This window comes from Neopsephotus bourkii, unplaced genomic scaffold (genome assembly GCF_033783945.1).
Source record: "Neopsephotus bourkii isolate Nb327-2 ecotype Australia unplaced genomic scaffold, CSIRO-AGI_Nbou_v1 NB_1358, whole genome shotgun sequence".
NCBI classification, from domain to species: Eukaryota; Metazoa; Chordata; class Aves; order Psittaciformes; family Psittacidae; genus Neopsephotus; species Neopsephotus bourkii.
Window position 1 is genome coordinate 3402893 of NW_026901837.1, and position 21672 is coordinate 3424564.

General features: G+C 37.0%; 1 protein-coding gene across 1 annotated transcript in view; it reads right to left on the minus strand.

Moving 5' to 3' along the window:
* Nucleotides 1-290: 290 nt before the first annotated feature.
* Nucleotides 291-21672, minus strand: part of LOC133219497 (adenylate kinase 9-like) — a 30005-nt gene continuing 8623 nt past the window's right edge. The window contains exons 3-9 of the mRNA XM_061366855.1: nt 10501-10707; nt 9408-9526; nt 8242-8454; nt 7366-7635; nt 3839-3957; nt 2261-2480; nt 291-383 (exon numbers count right to left, since the gene is read on the minus strand). Of these exons, the coding sequence (XP_061222839.1) occupies nt 291-383; nt 2261-2480; nt 3839-3957; nt 7366-7635; nt 8242-8454; nt 9408-9526; nt 10501-10707 (1241 nt within the window). The remainder of the gene's footprint in view (nt 384-2260; nt 2481-3838; nt 3958-7365; nt 7636-8241; nt 8455-9407; nt 9527-10500; nt 10708-21672) is intronic.

Below are 21672 nucleotides of genomic sequence, written 5' to 3' on the forward strand. Positions count from 1 at the left end.
CTGGGCCCTGTGAAGAATATTAACTATATCCCAGCCAAAACCAGCACAGCTACTCACAAGTAGATATATTAAACATATTCATAAGTATTTTGCTGAATTGGAGCATAATGAAAATGATTTAAAGTAATTTTCAGTGTTCATGAATTAATAGTTTCTAAAACAATTTAAACATTGTGACAAATGATTTTTTAAAGTAGAAGTTTCTGACAACCATATTTTTACTTTTCTACATTGCCCTAAAAACTAACTAAAAGCTCTAGAATTTTCTAAAATACGAATGACATACACGTCTATTTAAAATCTTTCTTATTAGCTTTTCTTACCTCCTCTTTCTTCTGTTGTTCTGCTAAAAGTTCTTCCCTTCTTCTAGCAATCTTCTTATCCTGTTAGTGAAAAAAAGATGTAAGAAGACAGTGATATTTCCTAATAAATGTTCTTTTGTGAGTACTGGTAATGTGACTTAGAATTACTGTTCTTTCCACCTTAAAGCTCTGTTTCCAGTTGCTTCCGATATTAAAAAATACTGCAGCTTGAAATTCTGCAGACCAGATACACCTCTCTACTAGGTGAACATGTAAGTAAATTTTAGCAAAACTAATATGGCAACTTCTGAGACTGAGATTGTGGGGGGAGGAAAGACTCTGATTCTGATCACACTGAAAATATAACACTTACTGGTAAACTACAGAGTTTCTAAACTTACAGGTGTTTTGTACTATTTAGGAAAGAGGTGAATGAGCATTGTATTAAATGTGTGCTGTTCCCTATGCTTGCTTAGAACTGCCTAATTTTGACCAAGTTGTAAGCATTTGAAATATATTTCCCCATACATATTCAGTAGAAAATACCTGATGGCTAAATCCTAACTCAGAAATAACATGCAGAAGAATTCTGCATAAGGCCAGTGGGGTTGATGGGGATTAAACCTGTATTGCTATTCTTGCACACTGTAATGCTGCCACTTGAACTGAACAGTAGACTCAGATATGCTGCATTCTCACAGCACCATCTGATTTGCTCACCATCTGTATACTGTGGAAAAATAATCTGTAACTAAAATATATATATTGCAATACACACGAGCAAAAATATCAAATTACTGTTAATTTGGAAATCCTGTTTCTGATCTTTTCTTCCTTCTTAGTGCCTTTATCAATTTGTGTCACTGTTTTGTGTATATGTTTTAAACGGGAACTTGTTGTTTTCCTTCTTGTCAGGGGCTATATTGATACCTAAACAATTCATTAGAAGTTTGAACCCTAGGATCTGTAGCACAGATACTTGCCATGTGAATTATCAGAGTAACTGCCTACAGGGTGAGCTTAGTACAGCAATAGTCAGTTGCACAGTTTGTCACTAGGATGCACCTTTTCCAGCAAGATTTCCAACTTGCATCAGGAAAGACTAAATTGAAAAAATATTTTTACTGTCATGTATCTGCATTCTCAGAGCCAAACCCTGGCTAGGCAGTTCAGAAAACGTACTGGTATTGTATGAGCCTTGTCCCAGTTTCCGTTGTACTCATTTCCTGTGTGTCAGCTGCTCTGTAGTTACTTGTGCTCAGAACTTTTCTGATAGTACATATGAAGTACTTCATCTCACTTTTACAGAAAGTTAGGAACCTTGAATATATTGCATGTCCTCATTGTAAACACCTGCATAGACATTTCAGGTTACTTCAAATAACTTGTAACCTGTTTAGGAGTAGGCACAGGTTTGTTTGAATGGGAGACTCTGCAGCTGCAACAGGACTGAGAACGTGGCTTACTGTTATTACATTTCTATGCAGAGTATCACAGCTGGAAAAAGACACATACACCATACAGTACCTGTGAAGTCAGCCTATGGGAGATGCAGATAACTCACATATGCACAGGGAATATGAGATGCAACGACAGTACGATGCATGAGCTGTGTATTTTATTTTATATGGCCACGTTCACTCTCTCCATCTAGTTGCCTTTTGTCCAGGACTTTCCAGATGTCTGCCATTCTGTCAGACTGCCAGTTGGCTGGCAGCACAGCTGTTTTCTTGGGCTGCAAGGTATCTAAACTCTTGCATGAATTAAGTGCACAGAGGAGGAAAGCAGCCCAAAATTCTTTTTAGTGCTTTTTATTTTCTATGGTAGATCTAGAAATGCTGTGTGTCTTCTGGCTTCCATATCTATTTCTCTGTCTGCTCCTCACTTCTTTGTGAGTTTTAAAATCTGTGTTCAGATCCGTGTGCTGCTGAAATTAAGAAAAAGGACTGAAAACATACCCTTATTTTTGCTTTCAGGTCTTTCAGTTTCTTTATATTTTCCATTTTTTTATGCTGTCTTTCTTTCCATTTTTGCAGACGTGGAGGAAAAAGACGGTCCAGAACATCACTCTCTTCTACTTGAATATAAACTACAACATCAGGACAAAGTCCTCGTTCTGACAAATACTGGACTTCATCTGAAGTACGAGGGAAACCATCCAGTATGAATCCTGTGGACCTAATTGGAAAATAAGATAGTTATCATTACACAATGTAGTTTAAAGCACAACACAGGGAAAATGCAGTTAATTTGAAAAAAAAACAAATAAAACCAAACAAAAAGCAACCCCAAAGCAACTCCCTTATTAAATGTATATACTAAAAGTAAACAGAAAAAGTACTTTCGGGTATGATCTTTTTACAGTGTAAAGAACTTGAAAAAGCCAAAATAAATTGTGTCCTCAGTATTGCTTGTGTGACTCTAGAAGCAGTACCTCTTAGGTGCTGCTTTTGAAAAAATAGAAGGTGCCCCAAAGATCATTTTGGTAACATCTGCTGCAGAAAGCTTGTTGCCTGAAAATTTGTTTTTCAGCAATGCCTGTCAATTTCTTCTCTAGCACAGGAGTTTTGCCCTGGCTTTTTTTGCCATTCAGCAGATTTTGCTGCTGAGCATGACCTATGTCTCCCTTCCTGCAGATATTAAAACCTGGTCAGGTATGTCTGTAAAGCTGTATGGCTTGTTGGAGCTCTTAAAATCTCAAATTAGATGAGTAATTCTATAATGCTGCAAGTTGTGTTAATATTTCTCTTATTACTTTTAAGAGAATGTTGTGCCCTATTTGTGGGCTGCAGGACAAAAGTTTACATGAGGATATTGTTTATTCTTTTTAAGGCATTTCTCATACTGTTAGGAATTGAAACTTAATGTTCAAACATTAAAAAAAAAAGAACCAAACCAGCTATGACTTGGATAGAAACGGATGGAAGAGATAGGACATGAAAAAAGAGATATTCCCTGCTGAAATTACATGCTTTCTAGGAGTTGATGGTCATACTTATCCATGCATCAATAATCCACATTTATCACAGTGTTACGCATGTACACTCTGATATGAAAATAAGTTTGTTGTGGATGCATCACTGTAGATTGTGATGAATGCACAAAATAACCTGATTCTGTTCTATTTTGGAGACCCTCAAAATTTGCTTTTGCTTTACACACAATATTTACAATGTATGTAAGCCATTTTTTACAGCTGGATTCCAGCTCTCCATGTTTATTAATTACATGAAAACACAAAAGGTTTGTTTACATATCTATCCTGTAAGCCCGTGGAAACTACCCAGCTGTTCAGGAGATTTAATCCAAATCAAGTGCACCAACTTTTTTTGTCCAGTCCTGTGTAGAGCACGTGAGACAACATATTACTGTCAAAATGCCAATCAAAACAGAACAATAGATCAAGACTGAGAGGTAGGTCATGATTCGTAAGAAGTACAAGAGCACTTGAATAATCTCTGCAATTTGTAATTGTGGTCACAATGAATGATATTTTCATAAGATTAATTAAAGAAAAAGAGAATATAATTACTTACCGGAATGGCTCTTTTTTCCACCAGTCAAGAACAATGTTATCAAGAACTTCTGGAGGCAGTGGGTCTTTATCCATCAGATTTGCTTTGATTGCCTCTTCCTCAGGAGTTAACTTCGCTTCCTTTAGATAAAGAAAATCCACAAAATAAAAAACAAAACAAAACAAAAAACACCAAAACCAGAAAGAAAGCAAGATCTACCTGACGTTTGTGGTTTGGTTTTGGTATTTGGTTGTTTTGTTTGTGGGTTTTTTTGCTAAGTAAAGTACTGTTTGAATTTGATTTAAAACAGCAGAAGCAAACTCATTTGCCACATTTCACTGCATTATAAATTTTGAGATATTTTCAAATGCTTGAGGTTGTATTTAGTTATGCATATGCTCAATAGCACAGAACTGAAATGATTGCACTTTCTCCTAATTGCCTACAAGAAGTTTTCCACTGAGTTATACATGTTCTCTTGCTGGAAAACTAACTGCACTACATCAAAATGGGGTTTTTTCACTTTTTAAAAAGCAACTTTTATCTTTTGATACAATCAGAAGATTTAAAGAAAGGTAAGGCTACTGGGGATAAGTATATGACCAGAAGTCAGATAAATAGCATTGTCCTACAGAGCAGTGGTAGTATTAGCAACTACTCAAATACAGAGCATTCAAATATCAAATCTAGTTGTTAAATTCTTGTGAAAACCTGATTTTTCAGAATATGTAGCTGTGAGATTCATATGGGTCAGGATGAACTTTTCATAGAGTGGCTTCCTGGCACAAACTGCAGTAAGAAAGAATGAAAAAGGATTGGTGATTCTGGATTAGTTTATATCTGTCACAGTAAGTCTATTGGATAAAAGACAGTATTAAAAGTGAGACACTATCACTGTTCCTGACCTGTTGCGTAATTTTTTCATGGTAACATTTGTAGAAGAAAATACTGTTATCTAGCTAGTTGATTTTTTCCCCCAGTAAAACAGAATGGCAAAGTTTGTACGAGAAAATGTATCTGGTATCCTTTAAAGAGTTCACTACTTTTTCTGCCATATGTTGTAAAGGTCTCATTTGGAAAAAAATCAAGAAGATGAGATATACACTACCAAAAGATTGTGTTGTTTAAATGTCAGTTGTGATCACACATGCACCTAAGTTGCATCCAGAGTCACTTGGAAAGAAATCTTGATATGCAGCTAGGTATTCTCCTGTATGTCTCAGCAAATGGATTTGTCCCCGACATTCTTTTGAGCATTTATTATGAAGTTCTGCTGTCCTTTCTCTATGTAGTACTCATATTAGCCCAAATTGCCCAAGAATTTGTTAGCATAACCTGTCAGAAAATAAAGGAATAACCCTTTTTAATAAAAAGATCCAAATGATCAAAAGATCCAAGGAACCCTCAAAGTGACTGTAGGGAACTGCTTGATGCAAGGACACGTCTGAGTAAGAATTCCTACGCTTGACATCTATTCTGCTAATGTAGCTAAAAGAACTTGAGAATATGCTGGAAGCCACGGATCTAATGTAGCATGTATATGAGTAGTATTTTGTCTAGTGCCTGACACAGCAAAATGTTAGTGGGCAGATACCTAAGTAGGCAAAGTGTTAGCCAGATCTGTAACACAGAGACATCTTGAAGGAAATGTGTGAAGTGGAAGAAAATAGTAAAAGCCGTATGTACCACTGACACTTCTCACAAGGGCAGATGAGCTCTTGAAATGGCATTTGTAGCTGATAAAAGAGAAGACACACAAGATGCATATTCCTGGTACAGGAAAGAGAACACCCCACACAGCGGTGGTTCAAAGAGCAAGGTTGCACTGCAGACCTGTCAGAGCTGTGAAGGTTTTGGTTGATACATACTAAAACAACCAGCATGATATCTTCTTGCTAAACTTCCCAGACTGCATGGTATGTTTTCTGTGCCTTTAGTATTTTTGCTTTGAATATTATAGGTGAAAAACTGGGTAGCTGGACAGTAGTAGTAGTTGTACTCAGAGAAATGCTTAGGGAGTCCGCAGCCTTGGGAATGATCCTCTGGAGTCCTGTGTGTAGACCAGTGAATGGGTTTCTAAATTCAAATTGCATTAGCTGTGCTTTGGTAGTGCCATCAGATAAAAGCACTTTACAAGAATTTTAAGAAAAAGATACTAGTGTAGAATAATATTTACCAGCAGATAAAAAGATGAGGAAAAAATACTAACAGAAAGGCCTTAATGTAAGACATGTATTGATGCCCAAAAACATAAAGTGCAGTGAGAGCCAGCCATAATCATCACTGCCAGGAACACTTGCCATATTTTTGGCAAAAGAACCTCCTCTTAGATTTAACTGATGAAAAGCTGAATTTTTGTGCTGACACCCAAGATTTTGCTCCATACTCCATCTGTATTGAAGCATTTGCTTCCAGTATTACCTGCTCTTGCATTAGTTCAGAAGGAATACTATCTTCCAGCTATCAGGGACCTACCCTGCTTTTCAAGACAATAGAGAGTGGCCTTGAATGCACCTTTGGCATCTTCCTCGGCACCTGTGAATGCATCCCATTGACTTGTATATGTCCAAATTACATAAACAAAAAATTTGATCCTATTTATATTCCTTCAAGTTAGTAGTCATCAAAGACATCCTACGTGGCAGGTATTAGGAGAAAAAAAGAGGGGGAAAAAGCCTCTTAGAATGTGGTGCAGAAACTTCTTTCTTCCTGAAGCTTTGCAAGTTGGAGAATCCCTTATTTGTATTGTTGAGGTAGATTTTCAATTGAAAGATCCATATGCTGTGTACCTGTGCTGAGAGTTCTCCAAACAATAACGGCTTTTATCACTTCCATTGCTATATAAAGACGAATTAATTTGCATTGAAACCTTGTCTGGTTTTCCCAATAAATCACTGTCTAATACAAGAAATCACTCTCTCCTGATAAACATTTATGTAAATGTTTATTGTTTAAGGAAATTATACCCTGTAAGAGACTGGGTTTAGAATGTATGTTTAGAACTATTTTGAACGAGCATTCAACCTAATTTTCTGAAAACTATTATTAGTCACTTAATCAGTATTATGAGTATCCAGGTATTGGAAAGAGTTTTTTCAACTACATGACATATTTTATGCTACCTAAGAGCTTTCTCTGGTTTGAAACTTTACAGTCAATGTGCAAAGACAACACTACAATCCAGATTACAGAACCTGCTGTATTAAAAATTACTATCTCACCCTGTTAGAAACACTGAAATGTTTACCTTCACATTATCATTATGACCTTCATTGGTTTTTGTTTTTTTAATCTCTATTTTTCTTCTTTTGCCCCATTTAGCACCTATCTGTACTATTTAGGAAAATCCCTATACATAAGTCTTGAAAATGCTTTGAAGTATGTTTGTGGCATTCATAAGAAAACATTGTCAAGAACTAGTATTTCAAAATTTTATCAAGTAAATAACATAAGTAATTTTTAATCAAACAAGAATTTTATAGGAAATTCCAATTGTGGCCTGAAAATGAATATTTTGTGTATGGACATAAAAAAGATCAGATCATTACCTGTTTGCTTTTTTTAGTTTTTTCAGTTTTAGTCATGGCCTGAGAAAAGTCTTCCAGTTCCTGTGATAGCATGAGCATTTTATTGTCATCTTCTTCAGGTTCTTCATCAAAATGGGGTCCAACTTTCTCTTTAGTTTTGGGTAGGATCAATTCCTGTAGATATTCTTCAAACTGAATATTGAAAATGCCCAATTTGTCTGCTACCTGTCGTGCACAAATAGTTTTACCTGCTCCATGAGCCCCAATTAAGCACACTCGTAATGGAGGAGCCTATAGGAAAAAATTGAAATATATTGTAACAATTTGGAGTGCACCCCCCACTGTTTTTCAATTTCAAAATGATCTTAAAAATTACATCAAAACCTGTCACACAATTTTGCATTTTATTTGTTCAAGGCTATTTATTGATGTTCCAAACAGATTTCCTGCTCCCTGGAAATACTGGACAAATACACTACGGCAGTCGATGCTAGTAGGTAAAAATGTAATTTCATTAGACAATTCTGATGACTCTTCCCTTCTTTAGCTTTCTTCCCCTTACAAAAAAGCCCCACCTGCCAAAAAAACTCCACTTAAAGATAGTAAACCCGCCCCATACCCCCAATATGTGTGAATTTAAAATCACATTTTAGGATTACTGTAAGCCTTTATAATCTTCCTGTCTTTTCTGCTTTATTTGCATTATTATTCAGTGTTTGAATTTACATGTACACTAAAAAGTCACTAAGGAAGTTGTATTTTTTTCAAGGACTTGCCTGATATTTTATTATTACCTAGAAAAAAAAACCCTCAACAATAACAAACCATTATAAATGAAAATGGAAGAAAGTGATTTTAATGTTATTATTTGCTTCAAGCAATTTTGAAAATTCTCACTTGTATTGGTTTATTGTGAGCCACATATTCCTCAGGGTTCTTCAGAAACTTATCTCTGCACTCTGGAGTTGAAAAGTAATAGATCTTTTCTTGATATTTAGCTGCCTGATCATAGAGTCCTGGGTAAAGCACAAAGTTCTCTTTCAGACTGACTGGACAGAAGTGTTTTGTGTCTCCCATGTGCCTTTTCTTTTCCTTAATTTGTTCTTCATCCTGAAAATATTATGAAATTAAAAAAACCCACAACTGTTTGAATTCAGTTCACTTAGGTTTTAGGTAGACCAGATTAAGCAATGTCAAATACATCAGCTGAGCATTGAATAAGAATCGTGTTCTCAAGGGAGTTTGTAAGTCTATGAACATAAGTCTATGAAAATACACACTATTTAGATTCAGAGTCAGAATACAAAAATGCCCAACCCAGGGAGAAAAGAATGACCTTTTTAAGTTTGAAATTGTAATATCATAGGTAGCTATTAAAGACCAAAATTAGGCTAGAACTATCTGTGATAAAAACTTTTCCTGCTGTGTTCTTGAAACTTTTCTGTTGCTGCTACACATGCATAAGTAGAACTCCTTAGAAAAGGCAGTGAGAGCTGGTATTGTGAAGACAGATGACTTATCCAATAAATTTAATTTCTAAAAAATCTGCTCAATACTGCTCCAGTACAATATACGGGTATGCTGTACTGTTAAATTTGGTGATGGGATTTTTCCAATATGGGATAAGAATGAAAGAAAGACAAAGCTAGAACTTTAACGTAATTAAAGTGGGTGTTGAAAAAGTATCAATAGCTGAGAGAAAACAGCGAATTGCACATTAGGACTCTGCTTCTGATGTTTATGTGATGTCTCACAGAACTGTTAGTTGACAGAAATCAAAGTTCACATCTGTTTCTCTAATAACCCCTCTCTTTGTCACCTGTACATTCATTCTCTCTGCTAGCATGGGTATTTATGATTCTTGCTGGAGTAAAACTTATCAGCCAGAACATAGAAATGCAAGGAAAGTGTTCTTGAAGCATACGACGATATTTATTCTGTAGGAAGGCTAAAACTAGTTCATAAAAAATCAAGTGCAAAAACTGACTTCTCTGAGATTATGCTGAAACTGGAAATAAATTAGTTAAAATAAAAGTATAAACAGACAAAGCCAGCATCCTTACTTCTTCATTCTCGTTTTCCCCTTCTTCAACTTCTTCGTCTTCACTTTCTGCAGCCAGATCTTCTGCTTCCTCATCTAAGTCTTCAGCAGATAATTCCCAACCATGATATTTAAAAGGTTCTGAAAAATGTTAATTTAATTTTTTTTTCTGTTTCAATATTTTTCGTTTGTCTATGCCAGAATATATTCTCTTTGTCCATAAAATAAGCAAATCATGCCAACTGTATATTGCATTTCTCCTACTCAGAGAACAAATTGTTCTCCCTGGATGTAGGAATCAATATGTTGCTTCCTCCAAAATGGAAATTCTACTGGTTGGTTTTGGTTGAAGTAAATTGGTATTTTCAATAGGAACTTATAGTACTGAAGTATTATACAAACACACACAGATAGTGCCATTACTGTTTGCAACAGGTTTTTTTTTTTTTATTTTGTTCATTGGGGAAAGTCCTCAGTCAAATTTTATTTGATTATAAAGCTAGCACAACAGATGTTTTGGTTAATAAAACACTTGCATTGTAGTAATGATAGAAAAAAGTAATATTATTTAGCCGGTACTCAAAAAGGTTAGAGATTTGAGAATACAGGTGAAGAAAGGTAACTGGCAAAAAAAAAAAAAAAGTATCAATACCATAAAAAATCCAGTCTTGAAACACAGTCTAGGCAGATGGGTAGATGAGATTACTGATGGGTAGATGAGATTATTGCATACCCCGAAAGCCTCATTGACTCAAACGAATACTGTACATTAATGAACCTTTGTTATCTGTTCATTTCTCAAACCGGTATCCTGACATAAACAGACACAAGAAGTAACTGGGAAACTGCATTGCCAGAATGTTTAGGGAGCTATACATACCTATGTGTAGAGTCACATATATATATTTTAAATATATATATTCACCACTTTCCCTATGTCTTAAAGGCTAGCTGTGTGCTTTTCAGCTCGCCCACATAACACAGCATGTCCTGTTTCCATTACATGTTAGTAATACAGAACTGAGTATAACCTACACCCAATATATTCATCATGCAAGCTCTCCAAAATCCCTCTTGTTAGGTGAAGTGTAAATCACATAAACGGTGTTACTTACTTTCCATAACCAGCACAGTTTGATTAAGCAGACTTTCTGGAGTTTGCTCAGCAATCTCTAAACCAGCAACCTGAATTAAAGATGACTGCTTGATCTCTGACTCCACTGTTTTCCAGTCATTCATGAAAAGGTCAATCTTCTTTCTAACTGTTTCCATTTCTGGCATATCTAGAAGATCATCCTCTGTAAACTCGGGTAGGATGATTTCTGAAAATCAAATGGTATATATGAGGCAATGCCGCATTATGCTTTAGGTTTATTGTTTTGTTCCTCAACCATGGTGGCTTTTTTTCTTTTTTTTTTAATGCTGCTTCCTTCCCTCCCCCATAATTATGAATCATATTACCAGTTTACAAAGATAATTAAAAAATGCCAAATTCATTATGTTGATGCAGTATATACAAGGTCAAATTACTTTTGCATATGGTTATTTAAATCACCACCCAAATAAATATGACTCTTCCTGCAAAGAAATAGAAGGAATATACATTGATTTAAAAATTAAAATTTAATCACAAACAGTTTCTGAGAGGGCATTATATGGTCATGCCTCATCTGGAATGTGCCAATACAGATAGAGTTGGAAAATTAACACACAGTGCAAAGAAGCAACTTCATGTTCTGACCTGGTTCAGGTTCGGTTACTGAAGCTGCTGTGGAGTGTTCAAGTTGCATGTTAGGTACCTAAGCACATATTTCAAATGCAGCATGTTCTCTTTACTTGAATAGAATAATACATACTACTAGGTATGTTTTCTCTTCAGCATAAGATCTCAATATACAGAATTAAACCTTCATTTACTCAAAGGCACACAGGTATGTAAGGGTCAACACGGCAAAATCGCAGAGAAAATACAAAATTTAGGAGAGAAAGGAAAAAGAAGGGATGAAACAAAGAAGACGGCTTCAGTGTAAATGTCAAGGATATGAAGGATAGTATCAAAGACTGAAGTTCTAAATTGATAAAGGCAAAGCAGTGAGCCAGAACACTAACTTATGCAATATAAGAGTTCTTACACAAATGAGAACTTATGCCTGAAAGAACCTCCCTGGGGCCCTGGTTAAAGACATCACTAGGAAACTTCCAAGCCAAGCCTCAGACTATTTCCTATTAATGCTCTTCCATATGGGTAGCAATGAAGCAGCAACACATAGTCCAAGGGTGACTTCAGGGCCTTGGGATGGGTGGTAAGGGAATTTGGAGCATCCTCTCTCCTTCCTGTTGCAGGCAGCAACATTGGAAGAAACAGATACACCCAGTCTATTAATACATGGTTCTGTGTCTGGTGTCACCACCACAGTTTTGGTTTTTTTGATAATGGGATGACCTACATGGCACCAGGCTTGCCGACATGAGATGGGATTCACCTTCCTCAAAAGGTGAAGAAGATCTTTGCTCATGACCTAGAAGGGCTTATTGCAGAACTTTAAACTAGCCTTGAAGGGGGAGTGGAATAATACCAGGCTTGCTTGTGACAAGGTATGGAATGATGCACCAAGGTTAGAGGGATGGGGCGCTAGTGGGGGCCCTCAGCCTATTGCTCTGAGATGTGCTGGCGACACTGGAGTACACTTGAAGTCTTACAGATATGGGCCAGCAGCTCCTGAGGTAATAGGAGCCAATAGGGAAACACCTGTGAAATACCTCAAAGGAATTAAGGGGTGTTCCTCTAAGAAGGTGACAAGGCTGACATCTATCAATGGCTATAAGCTGTTTAGAAGGGACAGGAGAGGAAGGAGGAGTAGACCATAAAAAAAATGGATAGAATGTGAAGAGCTGTGACAGGGCAAAGTGCAATGGTTTTAAACTAAAAAAGGGCAGATTTAGACTAGATATAAGGAAGACATTTTTTACAGTGAGGGTGGTGAAACACTGCAACAGTTTGGCCAGAAAGGTGGTAGATGCCTCATCCCTGAAAACATTCAAGGTAAGGTTGGACAGAGCTCTGGACTAGATGACCTTTGAAGGTCCCTTCCAACCCAAACTATTCTGAGCCTGTGACAGGTAGACAAAGATTATGATCTACATTTGAAAAGTGATCTGTGATGGGAATGTCTCAATTCCTGGATAACTGATGTTTCACCTTTGCAGAGATGCTGACAAACTTTTGTGAGTTATATGAAACAGAAACCATCGATGTTAAACAGCTTGAAATCTAGATCTATTTGTTCAGAGAACTGGAGTACTTCCATTTCACAACCAAGTCTGCAAAAGAACTGAAAAAGGGAATTCATTTCTTCTGACTTTCAAGCCTCACTTGTGTGATTTAACCACTAAACCAGGCCTCGTAAGAGTTATGACTGCACCTTTCCAATTGTGCGTTGTTATAAATGTACAGAAATTAATTTAGAGACATCAATTTGATGGATGGACGACTCGGTGGATAAAGAACTGGCTAGGTGGCCGCATGCAAAGAGTTGTGGTCAATGGCTCAATGTCTGGCTGGAGACCAGTAACGAGTGATGTCCCTCAGGGATCGGTGTTGGGACCGGTCTTGTTTAACATCTTCGTCGCTGACATGGACAGTGGGATTGAGTGCGCACTCAGCAAGTTTGCTGACAACACCAAGTTGTGTGGTTCGGTTGATACGCTGGAGGGAAGGAATGCCATCCAGAGGGACCTTGACACGCTTGTGAGCTGGGCTGATGCCAAACTCATGAAGTTTAACCATGACAAGTTCAAGGTCCTACACCTGGGTCGGAGCAATCCCAGACACAGCTACAGGCTGGGCAGAGAAGAGATTCAGAGCAGCCCTGCGGAGAAGGACTCTGGGGTCCTGGTCAATGAGAAAATGAACATGAGCTGGCTTCAGTGTGCACTTGCAGCCCAGAAAGCCAACCGTATCCTGGGCTGCATCAAAAGAAGTGTGACCAGCAGGTTGAAGGAGGTGATCCTGCCCCTCTACTCTGCTCTTGTGAGACCTCACTTGGAGTATTGTGTGCAGTTCTGGTGTCCTCATCTTAAAAAGGACATGGAACTGTTGGAACAAGTCCAGAGGAGGGCCACGAGGATGATCAGGGGACTGGAGCACCTCCCATATGAAGACAGGCTGAGAAAGTTGGGGCTGTTCAGCCTGGAGAAGAGAAGGCTGCGTGGAGACCTCATAGCAGCCTTCCAGTATCTGAAGGGGGCCTATAGGGATGCTGGGGAGGGACTCTTCATTAGGGACTGTAGTGATAGGACAAGAGGTAATGGGTTAAAACTTAAACAGGGGAAGTTTAGGCTGGACATAAGGAGGAAATTCTTTCCTGTTAGGGTGGTGAGGCACTGGAATAGGTTGCCCAGGGAGTTTGTGAATGCTTCATCCCTGGCAGTGTTCAAGGCCAGGTTGGACAAGGCCTTGGGTGACCTGGTTGAGTGTGAGGTGTCCCTGCCCATGGCAGAGGTGTTGGAACTTGATGATCTTAAGGTCCTTTCCAACCCTAACTATTCTATGATTCTATGATTCTATGAAGTGATCTGTTACATATTTAGAGAGAACTTGGTTATACATGTGTAATAAAAAATTAAAGTTTATAGCAGATAATAGCATAAATTATGCACTGCACCTGCCTTAAAATTATACTGCTATTCCCATTCCCTGCACGCATGTAATGTTCAATCCCGATTTTCTTATTTTTCTCATGATTTTTCTTTTGTGCTCTGTTTAATAATTGTGTATCAGTACTGTCAAACAGAAAAGCAGTTGAGAGCAGTAACTTAAATGGTCTGATATTACTGTAAGTTTGCTAGGACTCACAGTGTATGCTGTGTTTGTCTCTTACCAGAAAGAAAGCTGCAAGAAAGAGCTTGAAGAGCGGATAGAGTGATTTTCTACTTTGCTATAATTTCCCTCTCCTCTTGTTTCTGTCTTGTTTGGAATTTGAAAGAGCAGGAACAGATTTTGACACAAGCAACAACAGGTTCAGTCTAATCCAATGAACTTTTGCTGATTTTTACAAAAAAGGACCATTAGTACTCATTTTCCTTATATAATTTCCTACTCCAAAAAAGGAGAACCTTACATAATGCCTTGTGTGTTAAAAGCTTTGACCATTTTCTTAAAAATATAAACCCCCAAAACATTAAAAAACCCAGTGGTAAATGTCTACTCCCTGGCATTAAGCAGCTAATGCTCACTATGTGAAATTGCAGCACTGCAACATTCGAGTTTGCCTCAACCTGAAAAACCTAAACAAGTTTTCTGGCTCATGTTAGATTGCCTTGTTACAATTTATTTCTTTAAGAAAACTAGTATTTCCTCCCAGAGCTGAATGGCTCTCAGTCTTCTCGTGTATTGTTGAAGAAATACACAAATGCCACACTTAAATTCCCAAAACAGAGCCAGATCAAAAAGTGCTAGTAGCAAGTACAGCGTAGCTGGATTTCAGTGATTAGGTACCAGTCAGATTTGGCAGGTCTCAGCGTAATGGTCAGAGTAGAAATGCTGCCTAACTTTTGTCTAACATGCTACCAACTAAAGCATTGCCTGGAAGCGTCAATAGCAGCTTGGCTATGTGAGCACCTGCAGGACAAGGAACACATCTAGGAAGTTTTTATGACTTGGATGGCTGAGCTACCTATGAAGCTTCTATATCAAAGGTCAGCGACACTACTGTCTTCTAGAAGAAAGCAAGCCCCTGCCCTGCCTCCAGTTAGTTAATTGCCAAAGACCTAGAGTTCTTTTGCCCTTGGCCAAATTTAGAAATGTGAAGGGTTTCAAATACATGCCCTCCTCTTAACATTTCTTCACGGCTCACTAAGGTTGGCCCTTTGCTAGTTTGCTACTTGTTGTGCCTATTTCTACAACTCTTAATTGCATATATGAAGCCAGGCACTTTAAAGTTAGCATAGCAGTTTTGGGGCCTGAAATGTCTACATCTCCTTTTGAGTCTGGGTCTTAATGTGTAGTCCTCTAGAAATACAGGACATTTCTAGATATTTAAATGTACTTAAGAATTTTATTCTTCCACTTAAGAGGCTGAAACTCTATTCTCTCAATAACTCCATTTACCTCTATGTATGTGATAAACTGAGATTTGAAATAAATCAGGCATTCTATGGCAGCTGATATGCTGGCTTAGGGACCTGAAGATTCCCCTGGGCCTGGCTGTCACTGCTCAGGCCCCTGGGGCTCCCCCCACCCACCCACAGCCCAAGACCCCATGTCAGCCCCCAGGGCTGTCAGCTCCTGCCTCAGCAATGCTGCATCAGGGCTGATCTCCAGCACCCCACAGCCCTGCCCAACCACAGGCTCTGCTGAGCTGGGCCCACACATGGGCTGCCATCCCAACCTGGCCTCAGCACACCCTTGTCTCAGGTGCCCAGTGCCCAGTGCCAGGGCTGCCCTGCTCCTAAGCATTTTCTCAAGTATTTTTGTGATCTTTTATAACAAAGAATACTTAATGCATTTTCCGCCTTTTTTTTTTTTTTAACAGGTTTGAACAACACAGCTGTTAGACTCACCCCTTAGTGGCTAACCTTCTTTCTGTTTGAAAGATTATTAGTCTAAACATAAACCAGAAGTGCAAAATTGCATATCATTAAGCAGAAACACCTTGAAAATTTCAAGTAGTCTGATCTTGAATTATAAATTATTTTTTCTTGAAAATATTTATTAATATTTGAATTTGACTAAATTACACATTCATTCTATATATATCATATTAGTTTGCCCATGCAATGACAGTTCTGTCTCTTGCCATGTTTCTAAATAGGAACATGAAAATACCTTCCTTTTTATGTCCATTAGAAGATGTTGTGCAAATGGTACAATTAAGTATGTTATATTCAGTAGTGATGTATTCCAAAGAGACAGAGAGGTAGCCAGGTAAAACCTGCTTAAATTTGGGCAGTTCTAATGTGTTATGAAATGATGGTTATATTAGGAACACAGATTTTAAGAAAATAAGCAAAGGATACATTAATAACCAGGTTATGTGAGCTGCTTTTTTATTTTTTTGCACGTGCTATCCCTGGCACATTCACACTGTGGAAATCACATGCGTTGCCTTGTGAACCACAGCCCTGTTCAAAACAATAATGTATGCAAGATGGTAACACGTGCTGTCTGCGTCTAGCCAGGTCGTCTTTTATAACCCTGCCCTTTAAAAACTCTCAGTTCTGAGTAGGTCATGGAACTTTGGAAATACACAGGCAGAATAATGGATTTAAATGAATATTGGTCATTGTCTGAGGCAGAATATTGAACATGGTAATGAATCCATTCAATAGAGTGCTTCTCATATGAACCTAATCTCAGGCATGCAATTCATGTTGCAACACTCCTGACAGCCCATATTTAGTAAATGGTGGACTCGCACATGTTCCAGCCCTGATTCTCTAGACACAAAATTATAACGTATTACCTTTCTTGCTTAAGCAAATGTACCCAGCAGCATTATTGCATAGTTACAATCATTACTGCATTATCGCATACTTACGGAGCTTTTAAATAGATTATACAGGCCTAAGGGAACTGGAGAAACTTTCCCCTGGAAAGGGGGTGAAGTAACAAAAGAGAAAAGGATTACATTCTTAGGGAAAAGGAACAACCCCCAAAATGGACAACTCAAATTTTATTTGGGTTTGATTCAGGTATTGAATCTTATTATGACAAAAATGTTGCCTTTCTGGCATTTGGTTTGTTTCAAACTGGGTCTCAGGGACTAAAGATACTGAAAATACTTTTAAGTAAGTAAGTAAGTAAGGCAGCTGTACCTTTGCCACTAGATACAAGTTACAACAATTCTCCTTGCAGAGGTGATGTATGGTGAGACGATAATTTCATAGTCAAGAAAAATACTTGAAAAGACAATAATGATTTAAAAATAAAAGGATCTAAAAATGCAAACAAATTTCCTTCAGAGACACTGGTGCTTGATCTAACAGTGTTCCTTGCAATTTCTTTTCCTTATCACAGAGGTGATAGAAAACAATCTTCTCCAGCCCTCAATCTGGAGCTTTCACAGAGAATGCCTATATTGCAGTCTCTCGTATTATTTTGCTGTGTGTCTTCTTTGCCATTACCAAGCATAGTTACCATAGAGACAAAAAATCCTCAAAGGCTTTCTGCCCCCACATTCTCCAAGTGAGTTTCTGGGGAATGAAAGGCTTTAATACCTTTTTTTTTTTTTTGAGTGTTCTGCTAGTATTAGATATGACTTGTTCTGCCCTCAGTCCATATTCAGCAACAAAAAAGATGAAAAAATCCTTCTTTCCTCCCCTCTCAAACCCTGCCAAAGCTGAGAAAGACAAGAAGCTAGCATGTCTTCTTCATTAGAGCTTAGCTATCAAAATAAACAGAAAGGCAAAATATAGGATAACAGTAACACTTCCATTCCTTGGAACTGATACGTATTTCATTATGAATGTATTTTCATTTGTCTTTTTGAAACAGACCATGTAGCTTGTTTATACGGACTTTTCATTGCATTTTTTTAAATGCTGCCAAATAATTTTTAGCTTATTACAGTGAAATGTACTTAGGAGAGAAAGTTATATAGTGTGTGCTGATTTATGGTGTTTGGGGAAATAAAAAAGCTCATTTTACAGAGGAAATTGACTCTAATGCATAAAAATGTGTATATTTAACAACTTGTAATTTAAAATAAGATGTTTTATGTTGGATTTATTTATCTTCTGGACTTTATACATATTCTAAACATTCTAGTAGATAAAAGCTAAAGTCCGTATTTAAAAAAATAAAACAGTCTCCATTAAAGATGAGTTGCTTTAAAAATGTTTTCTGAGAGAATGATACTACAGGTTTTTGTTTATCTTTTCATTAGCTTATGGTTTTATGGAGTTCCATGTGCTGCACGATTTTGCCTTACACCAAAAAGAAGTACACATGACTTCATGTGAAATCTAGCAAGCTGTTAGCAGGACAACGGATGACTAAGGAAAATACAGGACATAATCATTTACATCCAAACTTAAAATTCATTCATTCCCATTTTTCCCAAGATCCCTTGCCACAGGGAATGGACTAGTAATTTCTGATTAATGTACATATAATATAAATTTAGAAATGGTCTGTAGGACAGGAGTTTGTAAAAACCACAGGTAGGTGTTTGTGAATACTGCAATAGGATTATTCCTCTCCCCTCCCCCCATTTTTTTCTGGTATTTTCTTCTGATTTTTTTCTACTTTTTTTCCTACCTTCTACGTGGCCCATGACAGTAACTTTTTAAAGTCTTTTGTCTCTTCTGATTTCCTTCCCTTATCATTTCATCCTGTAGAGAGTGCTCATGGATTTCTGAAGAGGTTATGTCAACCTGAAATTTCAGCAATTCTCACTTTGTTATTTCCTTAGATCTCTGTAAACATTTATTAATTTGGTATTTAGGCAGTAGATGCAATAGTGGGATTTTGTGGGTTTTTTTCAAAGTGCAAATACCTGGTGCATTATTTTTAACATGAAACAACAACAACATGCACTGCATATTTAATCGCATTTATAAGTGTTTAAATAACTTGAATCTGACTATTCCATGATAAACTTCTTTAAAATAAAAAAGTTAGGGTAAAGGAATGATAATACAGCTGATGGCTCTGATTATAGGGTTTTGTTCTGCAAAGGAAAGCATAACTGTACTAAACCAACATCTCTTAGCCTTTATTTCTCTGAATGAGAGACTAAAAGAATTAAAGAAGTGAAAGTATTTGGGATCTAATTGAGAAAGTTTTTCATAACCTTTCTGGTTTAAATTTTGAAATTTTGCTGACTAAAATGCTGTGATCACAGGCATTAGAATGTAATTGTGATATCTGGCTTACAAAGGAGGGCTGAAAATGGTTTTGAAGATCATGCAACTTTGCACAAAAACTGAACAAACTGTGAAGTTATTATCCCTACAGCTTGATTTGAAGTTTGTGGTACAAGCTTGCAATCCCTTGTTTATAGATTAATAAACTGTCCTTGTTCAAACCCTCTCACTGAAAAGCCTCCAGTTAGAGGAGGAAAAAACCACAAACCACAAATCAGGATTGAAACCAATGAAGAAAAACAAAGAAAATATAAGCCCCCGAAGAGGCTGCAGGACTGAGCACACATTAATTGCCTAGTCAATGTTATAATTACAATTGATTCCAAAAAGCATCACTCTTCAAGCCTAAAAAGGAAATACCCCAACATGTACAGGTTGAATTTTTATTTTGCTTTTTCATTTTGCCAATTTGTCAAAAATTTCTTTTTTGTTGTTGCTTAAAGTATCTTACTGCATTTAACACAATGATAAAAATAAAAAATAAAAATAAAAACAAAAATAAAAAAGAAAGAACATATGAGCTCTAATACCTACAATGAGATAGGTATTAATTCAACCCTCCACCATCTGTAATATGAGAAAGGGGGTGGGGATATCAATATTAAAGTGTTTATAGCAAACATTGATATTAAAATCTGTGAAAGACAAGCATGGGAGGCGACAGTGGAAATCATCAGCTCCACCTACCCATTACTTCTTGCAAGAGCTTCTGCTCAAAGAGCAAGAGTAGCAGGAGAAACATCAGTGAAGACGGGTTTGTACTAACACACACCCTGAGCTACTGAGGTGTAGGCAAACGTGCTCCAGTTGATTTTGCTATAAGAAAGGGGTAATCTCTGGTAGAAAAGCAGGACTGACAAATAAAGTACAGAAAATAAAGTCCTAAACCATGACAACTTTTGCTTTAATGGACAAGTTCAATTTCATGGGATATTTTATTGCTGAAACATGTCAAGAAATAAATATGCCAGGTTTTACTTCAGCCAGATTGGAGTGAAATCACAGATCTACCTAAAGTTGTGTAACTCTCTATAATGCCTGAAATATATTTTCATGAAGTCATACAGTTGTATCCTAGCACAAATAAATTCATACACACACAAAGCTGATGCAGTAAGGAATGCCTGAAAATAATTTAAGCTCATAATAATTGTGTGAAGGGACATGAAAAAAAGTATGTGGCTGTAATATTCATCTAGACACTGCAAGCAAGAGTTACCACATACAATTGTTTTGCATACCTTCAATAGACATTTTCGGGACTGAACTTAGCTTCCTACTCAAATACATGTTAAATTTATCCAGTCTCCTTTATCATTTACTTTTACTTTAAGACAAGTGTAAGTACCTCATTACTGGAACCACTTTTTCCTTTTAAGTACAAATGCTATTATAAATTTGGTTATATTCAGTCCTGAAGCAATCCCAGCTACTTCAATGTCCCACTGATGTTACATAAATTGCAATTATTGAAATGCACATTTATTTATATAGAATAGAATAGACCCTGCCTTAGCAGGGGGTTTGGAGTAGATGACCTACAGAGGTCCCTCCCAACCCTAACAATTCTGTGATTCCTGTATTATATGACACACCAAAAGAGCATGATTTGGGCTCTGCAGTATTATTCTGAGTTTTCATTTTTATATCATAACTGCTATATAAAAGCTCCCAAAACTGTGAACATAGCATTCATTTATATTTTTGTAAAGATATGTCACATGGGAGAAAAGCTGTAGTCAAATGTGCTGATGGCACATGTGAAATAAAACTGTTGTCAGGCTAAGGGCAATATGACTAAAGTGTTTTGGTGAGTCAGTATTTGATTACTGAAATCAGTTGTGGGCGTAGGAAAACATGATTTTCTCTGAACAAGGACTTGACACGTGTTAAGAGCACAACTGTGTATATGATATTACTTCTCTCATTAATAATTGTTTTGATGTACTCATATCAAAATGAGTTAGATGTTCAAAACCAGGATGAACTTTGTTGTTTGAGACAGAGATAATAGAGTATCTGTGTACAACCCTTTGCATTTAATATTTTAGAACTCATTCACTTTGGAGAAGATATGTGTTTTACTAGCAACAATGAAAAGTAATAATGATTTATTTATTTTTTTTAATATATGTGCTATTAAAAAAAACCTATAAAGCTAGAGTATTTTTTTTTCAGAGAGTAGATTAAATGTTACCCAATAAAAAATTATAAGCATTTATTAAATTCAGTCCATCTTATACTACATTTATGACTTAGGCCTTGTTATATATAGGTAAAATAAACACCAGCCTGGATAATGAAAGGAAGTGTATGTGAGACATACTGGCAATACACAGCTTAAGCTTAGCCATGATATTTTTCTACAGAATCCAGTATGTCATGCTTGAAAGGAAGACAGTAATGGCAGTTTAGGGCCT